The sequence below is a fragment of the Mustela lutreola genome, chromosome 13 (assembly GCF_030435805.1).
Source record: "Mustela lutreola isolate mMusLut2 chromosome 13, mMusLut2.pri, whole genome shotgun sequence".
Lineage (NCBI taxonomy): Eukaryota > Metazoa > Chordata > Mammalia > Carnivora > Mustelidae > Mustela > Mustela lutreola.
In genome coordinates, this window is record NC_081302.1 from 15,133,437 (window position 1) to 15,148,996 (window position 15,560).

The 15,560-nt window shown below is 44.1% G+C and overlaps 1 protein-coding gene across 1 annotated transcript in view; it reads left to right on the plus strand.

Moving 5' to 3' along the window:
* The window catches only part of ABCC4 (ATP binding cassette subfamily C member 4), a 248,047-nt gene that overhangs the window by 215,600 nt on the left and 16,887 nt on the right, over positions 1-15,560 (plus strand). Inside the window, exons 27-29 of the mRNA XM_059144719.1 lie at positions 1,754-1,843; positions 9,352-9,524; positions 9,960-10,065. Of these exons, the coding sequence (XP_059000702.1) occupies positions 1,754-1,843; positions 9,352-9,524; positions 9,960-10,065 (369 nt within the window). The remainder of the gene's footprint in view (positions 1-1,753; positions 1,844-9,351; positions 9,525-9,959; positions 10,066-15,560) is intronic.

Below are 15,560 nucleotides of genomic sequence, written 5' to 3' on the forward strand. Positions count from 1 at the left end.
TTACCTCCCCAAATCCCAGTCCTCAGAGTTTGGGCCCCAGAGCAGATCCTGGCCATGGTTTAGAGCCTTGGCGGAAGGAGGATGGGCAACAGCCGTCCTCCCTTTGGGAACCTTCCGGGAATCAGATGGAGGAGGAGGAAGGCCTAGCTTGTTGAACTCTTGTTGGAATTGATCATTACGAAGAGTAAGACAAAACAGAATCTGAAGAACTTCTCAAGTAGAGCAAAGACTTTCAAATACCGAAGACAATGATTGTTATCTCCCTGATGGAGAACTCATACCGGGAATCAGATGGAGGAGGAGAAAGGCCTAGCTTGTTGAACTCTTGTTGGAATTGATCATTACGAAGAGTAAGACAAAACAGAATCTGAAGAACTTCTCAAGTAGAGCAAAGACTTTCAAATACCGAAGACAATGATTGTTATCTCCCTGATGGAGAACTCATACCATTGCTTAGATGGTGGTTTAGTCTTTGGTCCTAAACTTGGTAATTTTAAGGAAGACTTTGACCTGGCGTCTTGGGGTCTTTCAGTTCAGGAATCATTTTGAAACATCATATGACCAGTGATTTTTCATTGCTCTTGGGGTATATGGGACACTTAATCAACTTTGTAAAAACAAAGTGTCCTTTTTAAAATGTCTTTTAATATTTGGATTTTGCCTTGAGGCAGGCATGTTTCGGTCAGGCGAGATTTGAGGCAGGTGGGAATTCCCTTGAGCCGTTCTTGGATGCCTATGGAAGAGTCCCTTCGCCTCCCGTTCCCACATCTGTGCATCTCATTGTTCTGCCCCCTTCCCTGAAAATACCCAGTTGGGCTCTTCCCTGCTGCCCATATTCTTTTGGCCTGGGTTATCAGAGTCTTCCAGAAGAAAACGTATGTGGCCTACATACACTTGCATGAACGGGGTTCTCTCCTGAAACCCAGAAGGAGGCATATATTGCAAGAGTGACTTAATTGTGGCTCCTCCTCATGCACATGAATAGGAAAGAGCTATTTAAATTAAAATAATTTCCTTAGTACACACGCCACAATGGGTTTCAGGTTATCCTGCCCTTGCAGTTGTAATGATGAGGTTCTGTGAGGCGTGTAATCCCGATGCACAGACAAGATAATGTGGGGATCAGCTGGTCCAAAAGCAGAGGCATCTCTTGACGCACAGAGGCACCGCTGGGCCCATTTGTCTGCATTCTTTTAGGACAAGAGAACAGGGTGTCCTGTTCCTGCGTGGGGAGAGATTCCCCATCCCAGAAGACAGCTCCACCTGTGGAGGGAACATCTTGGCTTCTTCATCAGTGCATGTGGGAACATATTGCCCAGTTTTGCTTGGAGTCACAACCTTCAACAGAACATACTCTTACTATGTTCTGGAGTCGCACCAGGAGTGACGATAAACTTACCAAGTGCTCTTGATGTAACATTCCTGAAATAATCCTATCCGTGTATTTCTTGTGTAAGCAGATACTGTCAGGAAGGCGTTTTTAAAAACCAGATCGTCCTTTCTCTTCAGTTTCTTCTTAAAATGACACATTTCAGCAGTTTCTTTTGTTAGCGTTCAGGGGTCTGGAAGATATTTTGGGTCCCACTTCGTATAATAGAAAATTAATAGAGATACTGATTTGTCTGAACATACATTTGCAACTGTATTATTAATGATTATGGTGAATTTTGGTTTTATATTTTAATTCTGGAATGTCGCATTGAAATAAAATGACAGGAGCCTATAATAATATCCACTCTTCTGGGGTATTTAGGAACCTGTTTTATTCACTGGAACAATGAGGAAGAATCTGGATCCCTTTAATGAGCATACGGATGAGGAACTATGGAATGCCTTAACAGAGGTAATTTATAAAATGGAATTATTAAACTTGTTACCATCGGTTTGTATGTCTGTACCTGTAGAACATTGTGAGTAATTAATGGGAACGGATTGGTTTGACTCACTTTGTTCACCCTCCCGGAGAGCGTTGATGACTTGGATACACTTAGAATGTGTGTCCTGATGATGATGAAAACCAAAAGTAAAATGTCTCATGTTTTCATTGTAATTTTCTTCCTGGAACCCAAAGCCCCTGGATATATTATCTTACTTGTCTTTAGCAAAGCACTAAACTGGACGTTGTATTTATGGGTCCAAGTTTCAATGACCAGTTAACCTGCAACATTCATTTTATTTCTCTGTTCTTGTGGAACGTCCACTAAATGAAGACGGTGAGAGTTTTTTATTATTGATGGGAAAAGTAAATGAGATCATACTAATAAAATGCTTTGAGGGTTTATAGGAAAGTGTTTATTAAAGTTAAAGAGAATGTGTAACAGTTACTTTTGGCAAATGTAATTTTAATGCACTAAGTATGTAGAAATAACAGAACCCTGGAACTTTTGCTAAGTTTTTATACTGATCTATTCATTTCTAGAGGATTTTCTATTATTTGTATAGTGTTTCCATTTGGACCACTCCTTTGAATTTCCTTGCTCTTGCATGGGAAGGATTCAGGCTGTTAGGATGCTGTTGGTTTGTATGTTTTGATACTAATTGTTTTATGTCCTTGTCCTAATTCTGCAAATTGACTCTAAGCTCCTGGGTGGCAGAAACCATGTCCGACTTCTAAACCTTAGGCAGTCTTTTAAACCCTCGAAGCACCTAGCTCAGTCTTCGGCTTTTAAAAAAGCACTTAATAACTAGGTACTAAGTATTTGATCTCTTCATTTGGAGACCACGTGGCTTATTTCTTTAAAAACAGTTGCACACAGCCCGTGACTGATGGCTCATGGTGGTGTTGTTCTGCATTAATGTGTTTGTCATTGAGTGTCACCCTTCCAGGGAAAGCTGAGCTCTTCCAGTTTATAGATGAGCTTTGTGAGCAGGCCGAGTTGGAGGCCCGACAGTTTCCTGCCGGTCGTTCTGGTTTCTGAAGGCATGTCGGTGCTGAGTCTTTACACACCCGCCCTGCTTTCCAGTAACCGTAGGGATTTTATTTGCCTAAATTGGGCCGATTACTTCACCTCCTTCCTACTTGAAAGCAGGGGATCTCTGATTTCATTTAAGTTGGTGGGTCTTTTCTGGTGAAATTCTGGAAGAGCAGAGGTGGGCAGAACAGTTAGCCATCCAACCTAAGGAAAAATAGGACGAACATTAATGCTTTTGAACTCGTATGACAAATTTGATGGTGCAATTGTGACACACCTTAATAAAACAGGAATTACTGGTAAATTATTTTTTGTTTCAGAGCTTGAGTTCTCTCCTGATAGATTCTCAGATAGTAAAACTACTCTAGAAACTCACTGTTCCAGGACCATGAAGAAATGTTAATTAGGAGACAAATCCTATAAAAACTATCTTAGAACTTTGATCATAACTTGATTTTTTTAAGATTTTATTTATTTATTTGACAGATGGATCACAAGTAGGCAGAGAGGCAGGTAGAGAGACAGTGAAGGGAAGCAGGCTCTCCGTCGAGCAGAGAGCCTGACTCGGGGCTCGATCCCAGGACCCTGGGATCATGACCCAAACCAAAGGCAGAGGCATTAACCCACTGAGCCACCAAGGTGCCCCTTGATCATAACTTATATTTCATCTTAAATTTCTTTCTTCTTCCAAAATTAAAATAAAAATTAATAACTTCTCAGAATTCTAAAAATGATGCAATGGAAGTGGTTATAGTAAGATCTACCTTTATTTTCAACTACATTAGGAACTTTCTTGAATAGAAACAAGCATGACTGTTTTACAAAGTGAAGTGAGTGGTTTTCATGTGTTGCTTCTGGAATTGACCTCATTGCTTCCGTGATACTTCTTAGAGTGAGAATTCATCCCACAGTTGTGTTTCTCTAGAAATGATTTCTTCATGATGTGCATGTTTTTCCACAAAAGATTTGGTAGATTTTCTTAAAATAGGAATGTCTCATTGTATTTACAGTATGATTCCAGCTGTTTTAGTCATACACAGATAGGTGTCCCTAATAAAGGCACCAAAACATAAACATTGCTTAGTTGGGGAATAATAAAGCAATAAGTCATCCTCCACCTTTGGCTTTCTTGAATTCTCCAGATTTTCTCTTACTTTTATTGCTTTATTACTGGAGCGAACTCCTGGCAGGTGAAGGCCCACACACTTGGCACAGTGTTTACCTGGGTTCCATGACCCTCTTCAGGGAGGTTCGCTCTGTAATAGATCAGGGACCCTTCACCTCGAGTCCTTAGAATCTCCAGGTCTTTGGTCTGTGGACGAAGAGACTTCCTTCCCGAAAATTGTGCTCCAGGTAGAAGAGATGCGGGTTTATCCAGAAAGACACCATACAGAGGAGTCAGTCTAATGCCATTCAGGTTCTTCTCGATCTCTCGTACTCAGTCTACCCACCATCTCCACAGCTTGCTTCTTCCCATGCCGTCCGCACCCGAGTGCATCAGAAGCAGCCCTGCTCTCCAGTAGAGGGTAGGAGACCGGTGTCTTCGGACCTCCCTTCAAGGTGGGCTAGCCAAGTGGTCAGCTGCTTTACAAATGATGCCAGACAGGAAACGACTCATCGGGTTGGCTTGAGAGCCAGTAAGAGAGCACTACTGTCTTCTCCTGTTTAGGAAGTCCAGTTAAAAAGATTTTTTATTTTTAAGGCCTTTTGGTTGTGTTTCCTCCTCCTCCTCCTTCTCCTGGACGAGCCAGAAGGTCAGAAGGGGCAGTCCTGTGCACACTGCCCATCTCATCTGACCTCTTTTTTCATGTATTGAAAAATAGTCACAAACCAAAGAAAGTTCACTAGAAAATTGGTGGCCTTTGGGGTACCTACAAAGCAGCAGCAATATTTAAATACAAATAATGACTAGAAATGAAGCAGTTATTAGTCAAGGGGCTAAAAGATTATAACATAGAAAGCTCAGCGGTATGATACTCCTTTAAAAAGCCACAACGACAACGAACAGCTTTAATCCTGGGATGTGCAATTAAGAGTGGGGTACGTCTGGGGCGCCTGGGTGGCTCAGTGGGTTAATAAGCCTCTGCCTTCGGCTCAGGTCATGATCTCAGGGTCCTGGGATCGAGCCACACATCGGGCTCTCTGCTTAGCAGGGAGCCCGCTTCCTCCTCTTTCTCTCTGCCTGCCTCTCTGCCTACTTGTGATCTCTGTCTATCAAATAAATAAACAAAATCTTTAAAAAAAGAGTGGTGTATGTCATGTTAGAACATGGAGGAATTGTCTGGTTATGTTCACCGCTGATGGTGTCTCTATTAGAATACGGGTCTTTCTCAATATATAGGAAACCAAGCCCAAGAACTCCGAGCATCAGCACTGTACCCTTGGGGGGTATAACGCAACTCTTCTTTTGTGAAATGTTGCATTTCCATTTCTCTTGAGGCTGCGCATTTTGGTAAATGAGCTCTCCCTTCCCTTCATTTACTGTTGGCTTAGTTCTAGGAAAAGCTCCTACCCACCTGTTGATTGCACTTCAGACTCTCTTCTCTCTCCAGCCTGCATCAGCCTTTCTCTTTGACAAATAAGAAAGTTCTACAACATGTGGAGAGGATGCGGCATCCGTGTTAGCCTCCTGTGATGGGGGCTGGCACCTGGTCCATTCCGTACACATAGCAGGTTACCCTGACAAGGTTTACGATGCTGCAAATGGCTGTCATATGAATTCAGTTCATTATTTTCAGTTTTGCTGTAGTTTATTATTTTCCTAAGGTTAAAAATGATCTGAAGGATTCTGTATGGAGGAGATAAGTATTTTTGAATAGCATTATTTGAACTTTTTTCCTTAAATTATTTTTTTTTAAGATTTTATTTATTTATTTGACAGAGAGATCACGAGTAGGCAGCAAGGCAGGCAGAGAGAGAGGAGGAAGCAGGCTCCCCGGTGAGCAGAGAGCCTGATGTGGGACTCACTCAATCCCAGGACGCTGGGATCATGACCTGAGCCGAAGGTAGAGGCTTTAATCCACTGAGCCACCCAGGCACCCCTTAAATTATTTTTTAAAGCTTTTTCTTTTTTATTTGAGAGAGAGAATGAGATAGAGAGAGTATGAGCAGGGGTAGGGGCAGAGGAAAAGCAGACCCCCTGCTGAGCAAGGAGCCCATGTGGGACTTGATGCCAGGACTCCAGGATCATGACCTGAGCTAAAGGCAGTTGCTCAACTGACTCAGCCACCCAGGCGCCCCTCCTTAATTATTTTTTAAATGCCTTTATACACTTTAAAGTATGATGTTAGGATATCTTGAAGCTTCGTAGCTGTTGTGAGGAACTCATTTCTTTTACAATGACATTTAATAAGAAGAAAACGGTATCTTGTATAAATTACATGGATTTGTTTTCTGATTTTTATAGGAGTAAATATGTCACAAAATGAAGTACACTTTTGGGTTTATTCATGCATCCAATAAATACCCAGTGGGAGCTTTTTAGAGAGGCATTCTTGTAGATTCTGGGACTCTTACAGTCATCAAAAGAGACTATCCCCTTTCGGAGCTAGAATTCTCATGGAGTAGATGGAACATAAGACAATGGATATGTAATCAAGTATCCATACCGATGCGTGCGAAGAAGAAAAATAAAGCCGAACATGAAGGGAGTTTAACTGACCACATTATGAGACAGAAAGTATCTATTGATCTCTTTGTATCAGGCAGTATTGAAAACTCTACACATCCTGACTCCTTTTATATTCCAACAATGTTAGGTGCTAGGCACCTTTAAAATCATTGCAGTCTTATTTACAGGTCGGGAAGCTACGATAGAGAAAGTAAAGAACTTGCCCAGTGGCTAGACGAAGGCAGTACTCATGCCCAGGCTGTCTGGCTTCCGGGTCCCAATTTTGTATTTAAAAATTTTCAGATAACAAGAAAACAGAAACAATAGTATGACCCACACACATGCACCCTTCACCTGGTTCTTTTTTTTTTTTTTTTTTTAAAGATTTTATTTATTTATTTGACAGAGATCACAAGTAGGCAGAGAGGCAGGCAGAGAGAGAGAGAGGAGGAAGCAGGCTCCCTGCTGAGCAGAGAGCCCAATGCGGGGCTCGATCCCAGGACCCTGAGATCATGACCTGAGCCGAAGGCAGTGGCTTAACCCACTGAGCCACCCAGGCGCCCCCTTCACCTGGTTCTTATATGACCACGTCTGCTTCCTCTCTTCTGTAGTCTGTGCTGTGCTGAACCTGCTGGAAAGTAAATTGCAGAAATTTTCATTATAAGTTACAATTCACCGGTAGATATCTAACTATATGTGGTATAAGAATAAGGACCTCCTCCTACATAATCCTCATCTCACTCAAGACCCAGAGGTAATATTATGCTGGTCACAGGTGTTCACATTCCCTCAGTGTAACTCCTGCTTACTGCCTTCTGCCTCTCTCATCTTTTCTTGGTTTCAATACTTCATTATAGATAGAATGAATGAATGAATGAAAACACTAGAGACGGCTTTCATGTTCATATCATTCTCATAATCAGCCCTGATTGGTCATTGAAGACAGAATCTCAGAAAACTGTGTTTTCTGGAAAACCTGTTTATTATTCATCAGGCAGCTATGGGCAACCCAAAGGAAGATTAAAAACCAGGCTAGTGAGCTGTCATGTGAGTCAGGGGGTGAGCATGAGGTTATCTCTTCCAACGTCAGGATGTCCAGTCTTAAGAAAGACACATTGGCTTAGGTGTTAGCAAAGTCAACTGGGAAGGAAGAGCTGGTCAAAGCCTCAATGGGTTCCATCCCCTGGGGTGTAGATCAAGGAATCTTTTCATAAGAAGAATCACCTGTGGGCCCTCCTCCTTGTAGTGGAGGGGGTTGACTAAGCCAAATCTCTCATTTCATACTTTCCAGTGCACGGACTGGCCCCCACCATTCTGATCTTACACTTTAGATTTTATAGCTTTCGTGTGAATGCTGAGTACCAACACTGTGTTTATCCCAACTCAGATTCCCATTCCTGGGGATTGGACTTTGGTCTTAAGCACAATAATCACATTCACAGAAGTGCTTCAGCATTTAGGGTGCTGTAAAAACATTGCTCACGCACCCTTGGGGTTCGTCATTTGACGTTGCAGTTCCATGTGCCTGCTTTTTGGCCATCACCCAACGATCTCTTGGTTTTCTTAATTCCAAGTGTATTTACTTTCTATTCTTTAACCCTCAAGGATAGCGTGAGTTTGGTTCTTATAAAATTTCCCCAAATAGGCATGGAGCTGAGCTCTACCACTCAGCCTGGTTTCGGATTATCTTCAGTGTTGAACAGCTTGTTGTTTTTGGAACTTACAATTGTATGAAGGTAGATTAATATAAACACTATCTAAACTCAGAGTCTGGGGAAAGTAAGATGTGATGTTGTGCCCTGTTTCCATGAGTTTTCATTCACTGGAAATCCTTTATGAGATTAAAGTAAATTCACTTGACTGGTCTAGCAGGGTGTATTAAATTTGGGAAAGAGCCCATCCCCAAAATAGGTTCCAGGTTTGCTAATATATGAGGTGTGGTTTGCCATTGTTTGAATTTGTGAATTTATTTTTTTTTTAACTTTAAAACCTTCCAAAATGGTAAAGTGCTGACAAGATTATATCTTTAGAGAAGCATACTTCCTGTAACAATTAAATTTTTTCTTCTCCCTTTAGTGTACCAACTCCCATACAAAAACGTATTCTGGGAAACTTGACTCAACCATACTGATCCATTTAATGTTTTTAGTGTTTAGACTACACTGAGAGAAATAGCTTCATGTTTTGAGAAATTTCCGTACTTAATCCCGAGAGGGGTACCTGGTGGACATCACGTGGCAGGGGTGATTTCTTATCACCAACTTGATTGGTATCATTTTACAGAAAATTTCCTCACTGTAAGTGTGACTCAGTGGTTTTTGGTAAATTTGTAGTCATTGTAACAATTTGTAGTCATCTAGTTTTAGAACATTTCTATCCCCCACCCCCGATTCTCTCTTATCTATTTATGGCTAACCCTCTGCCCCCAGGGAACCCCTGTTGTGCTTTTTATCCATATAAATTCCTACAGTTACCTTTTCTCTAAAAATTAAGGAGGGACATTTTTAATTATTCCCTATGTTACCTTGAGAATAGCTTTATTCAGCATACTGTATATCTCTTCATGTGTGAACAGATGGTGCCTACTGATGGCAACACAAGAGTCTAGACTCCCATTAAGCATGTGCTCCTAGGTCAGAATCATTCTGTCCTGAGTTGATGCAACCGTCTTTTTCAGTAAACAGCGATTGGCAGTAAGTCCCCCCCATCACGTGACTAGGCATGTAAAATACGAGACGTCCTGAGGACTTCAGAGCTCTCATGTCCAGTGGGCTTGTCTGCTTCAATAGGAGTTCGTTTAGGAAGAGGTCATTCTTTCTGCATCCACAGGTACAGCTTAAAGAAGCCATTGAAGAACTTCCTGGCAAACTGGACACCGAATTAGCAGAATCAGGATCGAACTTCAGTGTTGGACAGAGACAACTAGTGTGCCTCGCCAGGGCCATCCTCAGGAGAAACCGGATATTGATCATTGATGAAGCGACAGCAAACGTGGATCCAAGGTACAGAACTGAAGTCCCTGGACCCTGGAATTCAATTTTTAAATGCGGTCGGTGAGAAACATTTCATGATGCTCAGAAATGTTTCTGAGCGTTCTCTTTGCTCCCAAGACACCTCTTGATAACATTAATTCTAGAAAACAGAGGGAGATGCCAAAATGAGTGATAACAGTGTGAATGGTTTTGGAAGGAATCCTAACAGAGCTAGTTGCCTAAATTCAACTCCTTTAAGTTTCAAGCAGTTGGAGGGAAGAATATTTTATGTCATTATATGCAAAATAGGACATTTCTAAATAGATATTTTGATACTCAGTTTTTTCAACAAGATCATGTCTGTGATTTTTTTTAAAAACATTATGAAAATGTCATATGATTGTTTTAAGTCTTAAGTCTGCTTTTCCTCATCTACTGAAATAAATACAATTCCTTTTGTTCCAGAACTGACGAATTGATACAAAAAAAAATCCGTGAGAAATTTGCCCAGTGCACCGTGTTAACCATTGCCCACAGGTTGAACACCATTATTGACAGCGACAAGATCATGGTAAGACTCTCACCTGTGGCATTCCAGGTGTTTCCATTAATGTTCAGTTTTTCAACTTAACCATCCGTGTACAGCCTGATAGAAACCTCCAATAAGTTCGTTTTGCATTCATTTTTCTGCTTATCCCTGACAATAACTTAAATACTTAACTGTACCTTCAGAATATAAAATTATATAATAATTTCTTATTTCCATATTAAAAGTTTTTTGAATTGTCCTTTTTCTGTATGATGGTCAGCCATGGAAATACTTCAAATCCAAGATCTGGCCTCCTCTTACAGCGGGTAAAACAGTCATTTTCACTGTGTCACAGTTGTTTCAGTATTTTGGATTCTCCTAATCAAAAAATTAGCCTTCATTTAGGCTGCCCGTTGGTTTTTGGGTAAGTTGCAGGATTTCTCGGCTGTTGGGATGTTCACATGATGTAGCATCAGAGGGGAGTCTGAGAAGAGAGGCTCTGGTCAGAAACACAATGTATTTCAACAGAAAGGATTTAATGTAGGGGATTTAACGTAGGAATTGGATGGCTGAGAACGTGGAAGGGAAACACAGGGTTAATAATTTTAGGAAGCAGCTACTGAGCCTCAGGACAGATTTCTGGACCCACGAACTCAGAGGAGAGTCCCTAAGGACTCCTGTGCTCAGACCTCCAAGGAGAGCCACTGCCCAGCGGCAGGTCACGTCTGTGAGGTGCACCAAGAAGCTCGTTCTCAGTGTGTGTTCTCATGGAAGATGGGGGCTGGCACCAGTTCCCAGGCGATGCTGCAGGGTGGCATAAGCCAGGGAGACCTTTGGCTCCGTGTCCCACCGTCAGGGCCCCCCAGTCCTCCTTGCTGGTGGAACCCAACAGGGCACCCACTGACCAAGGTCTCTGACCTGGGATTTGCAGAAACCCAGCCCCAGCCTCTCACATGAGAGTGTAGGAAGAAAGGCACATCTGGGCCCGAGAGGCTAGGTGACCAGCCAGCAAATCTGCCACACAGTGGATCAGGCAACCACACACGTGAGAAGCTCCAAGCTTTGGTCTCTAGACCTTGATTGGCTTTTTCTTTCTTAGTAATTCGGGCTTTCCTTCTTTTTCTTTCCTTTTTCCCTTCCTCGAGGCCTCCCTTTGGTCTCTATCTTCCTCTCTTTTTTTCTTCTGTCTCCTTTCCCTCTGTTGCTTGCTCAGGTTCAGTAAATCCTAGAATGTGGCTTTATAAGATGATAAGAAAGTCATCCCTCAAAGGCAAAGCCTTTGTATGCAAATGATTCCAAGGAATGCGAGTTATTTTCAGGCTGCCTCTCCACCTGTGGCAAGAGGCTGACTTTCTGCCCATTGTCACCAGACACTACAGTGACTCTTTGATTAGTGGTGAGGAAGGAAATAGATAAAGAAGGCCTATACAGTGCATGAGAGGCAACAGATGGGGTTAACCAGTGATTTTGATGGTCTGGACTACGTAGGTTAATAATTCATAATAAACAATTAGTAATATCCAAGCTTCCTTATGTCTGGTGAAAATGGAGCTATCTCTTTAGACTTTTGGGGGCAGTTTCTGGAATATTGCCTCCCAGCCTGCTTCCTATGCATTACCAGACGGGATGGGGGTGGTGGAAGGGGGCACTGAGAACACCCCAGACTCTCCACAGTGAAGCAGTGCCTTCAACCTTGGCACTCCCAGACCCGGACATGTATGGAATGAGCTCTGACGAGGCAAACAACAAGAGTTGGGTATTCCCAACCAAAAGGATGCTTTGGTTTTCAAGCAATGTGGCCAGTCTGGATTAGAATGTCACGGGAGGAAGCAGATCACCCCAGCTGTGGTGGTCCACAATGGCGGGACAGTGACTCTTAGATTCCGGAAACATTTAGCATCAAGCATCCTTAGTCCTCCGTTTTGTGTTCTTGAATGGGAACTGGAAAAATAACCTGTCATTTCTGTTTGTTTCCTGTCACGTTGTTCTCGTCTCTCGGCATCGTATGTTACAGGCTGTCCCCGGAGGCGACCTTCCTCCACAATAAATGAGTGATGCCGTGACGTTTCCCTGTCTGACACACTTTGTCAGGCCTTGGGGGAGGCAGGAAGCTGGCTTGATCTCCAGTTCATTTGGGGTCCCGTCCAAAAAAAGCCCTTGCTCCTAAATCTACCCTATAGAGTTAGTTTTGGTGTTTGGTCTGACGACAGGGATGGTAGCAGCTCCTTTGTGTCGCCTCAGACTCAGACTTACTTGGAGTATTGTGGCCTTGGAATGTGTGATCAGTTAGGGAAACAGCAATGGACAGAACCTGGCACATTTGTTTGCTGGTCGTTCCTAAATCCTACCCATCAATGCCTGACCCACAGGTGAGAACTTTTCTGTATCCCCTTAACCAGTCAGCTTTATTGCTGTTCTCAAAACATGCTCATTTGTGGAATGCTCTCCTACCAGTATCTCCCGGTAAATTTTGAGAACCTCAGATTTTTCTCTCTCCGTCATTGTCTTTGTCCACAGCCTTCATAGGGTTTTGCAAAGCAATTTACAGTCCCTCCCTTCCTTTCCAGCCTGGCCTCACTCTGTTCTCCCTCATTCCTTAAAGAGGGAGTTAAAACCACATAGGTAACCTGTCAGTTGCCTTTCAGTTTGGACTGGATGATGGCGGCTCAGGTTAAGGCATTGCTGGTGCCTTGGGTTGCTGAGATGGCTGGGTTGGTGGCCGATAAAGGACGATGTGCTGGGTTGAGCCTGGAACATGAGGGAAGGGGCCTGAGATCCCGGGGAGTTGGTGAGACTGAGGGACAAGTCAGTTTGGAGATGGGAAGTGCAGGGTTCTCTTTAGAGCCTGTGGCCTGTGCCTGGAAGGCCTTTATTTTCCATGGTGGCCTCTGTCTGTTTCCATGGGGCTGCCGCTCCCACCAGGAGAGGTGACTCGGCCACTAGCTCCCATCGCGGTCAGAGCTGGTTTTGACTGCTGACTCCTTTGACAGGAACGGCCGGAGGGGACCTCAGGGAATCCCTCTGGCATGCGTTCCCTAGCTTCCTTGATGGGGAGCTGTCCTCTGTGCTCTGTCCACTCCAGGTGGAAACCTTCTATTTTATTCTAGAGCATCTGATATCCCATTGGCTTCCGGTCCAGCGAAACACCATGATTCGTGTTCTTTTCTCGAACCTTTGATTTGGGGAGCAATTCTTCTTTTCTTGCTAGCTTTAGAAATACCCATTTCCTTTCTAAAAAGCAAGCGATGGTCTGTTCTGTTATTCTGAAAGCTGTAGGGGCATAAAGACGTGTCCATCAGCCGCAAGGCCCGCTGCTCAGGAGAGGGGTGGAGGGTGGCCGGCCTCGGGGAGCGACTGGGGAGGTGACGGATGCTAAGGAAGGGCATAAGCAACAGCCCTGTCATCGTAAAGTCGTGTAATTGTGCGCACTCGCGGTGTCATAATTACATTTTGTCGCACTGGTGAATACTTCTGCACAAAGACATATGGATATTGTTTTGTTTACTGTCAGTAAATCAAACAAAAGACTTGTTGGGAAACAACTGTGACCTAATTAATAGCTTTGTTTATGTGTTGGCTCTCCAAAGGGATTTGCCCAGTTTTGGTTCATTAAGCGCCATTAATGTGTTAGGCTTACAATTCTATTTTACAAAGATGTTCTCCAATTTTAACTTTATTAAACATGATGTAGTCGTCGTGACAGCTAATTTAATCTTCCTCATTGCTCAGTTGCCACAAAACAGTGGAGCAAGACAGACAAATTAGAAATCCTCTTTCTCCTAATACTCACCACTGGTTCTGCGTTAAAGACGGCTTCTTCCCTGTTGCTGGAGGATTAGCTGGTTACTGGTGACCTTTCTTCTCTTCAGCCAGGGCGACAGCTTTTTCCTCTGGTCCCCGCGTCCCCGAAGTCCAGATAGCATCCCTGGACTCCCCCCGGCAGCGGGAGCAAAGCAGGCGTCCACTGCCCACCACTGCTGCCTGCCGTCTGGGTTCAGCATCTTCACTGTCAGGAGTCCGGGCGTTCTGCAGAGCGATGGCCGGGGCTGAGAAGCCCGGAGTCCTCCTCTTCCGTTCACAGGCCATGCTATGGTCTTACAGTCTTTACCTTTCTTCCTAAACTCCTGCCCCTGTGGAGTAGAGTTTTTCCCAGAGAAATCAATCCTGACACTGTTGTAACATACCCACCTGGAAGAGCACAGAAGCACAGCAGAGCTACCTGGAGTTTAAATTAAATCCCGTTTTTCACCTTTCTGGAACTTTCGCTTCAGGGAGCCTCCATATGCAGCCGCAGTTAGAACATTCCGGAAGAGAACAGCTCCTTAAATACTCGAATCCAGGTTTTCAGAGAGAAAAATAATGACTCGGAAGGTCGAAAGCACAATCTGGGAGACGAAATCCTTGGGGGGAGGAGGTGGGTGCTTACAAGCAATGGCGAGAATTAGGGGGGAGCGGCTCCCCCACTGTGACCTGGCCTTCGCTTCCCCGGATGACAGTGGTTGACCATTTCAAGACCGAAGAAAGGATTCTGAGTAATACTCCCCACGGTGTCTTATCGCAGAGATCACAGGCATCCGTCTCAGCAGGGAGGGACCCAGCTTCCACGGCTGGGAAACTTACCATCCCTCTGCCTCTTCAGTGCAGGCCACTGAACGCAGAGGTCCGAGACTCTGACCTTCCCACTCCGCTGGCTGCTAAGTGGGATTTCCCTGAGTTGCTCGTTGCCATGTTGAAAACTGTCCCGGGCATCTCTTTGCTGTTGTCAGGTTTCTCTTCTACCCTGACCCGTACTGCCCACCACCCCCCGCCCCGGCCCCACCTCTCCCTGCAGCCACCCCGCTGTTGCTGATGGCATCCCTCCGTTTAAACATGGTGAGATTATTTTGCAATGGGTCCATTTAATTTTTATATCTAGGACAGGTACCTGGAATATCTGTGGATTCACAGGCCTGAGAAGCACATTTTCATTGAGTTTATGTAACTGACTGACTCATCCAATACAAAGTGTTTCCCTTCGCCTGCTAGAGAGCTCAAGTGATTTGAGGTTGGCGTTCCTGGAAAAATGCTGGTGCCGTGGGATTGCTCGCACACCCGCTCGGAGCTGTGGTTTAACTCGGGCTATAGGAGGGTTGGGGGCACCTGGGGTGATCACAGGAGGCTTTCTTTCAGATATAAAAGATGTTAAAAATAAAATCTCAAAATTCGACCTGTTTTTCTGTACTTAAAGTCTGGAGCTGCTTTGTGTTTCATTGCTCTGAAAGACCTGGAATCTTTGCTCAAACCAGTAAAGGGAAAGGCGAAGCGGGTACAATTGCGTTCCTGGACTTTTTTCCGTCTGCATCCCCAAGGGGGGCTCTGTAGACCTGAGTCTTGGTGGCTCCACACTCTTGTTTCTGCCAGTGCTCCCTCCTCTCCGACCGCCCCTTCTCTCGTTTCTCTTTTCCAGTGTGTGAGATAAAAGAGTTTCAAGCCTCCGTCCTCAACCCTGGTCTGGTCTGTCTGTTCCTCAGGTGCCTCTCTTGCCCACTCAGCAACCT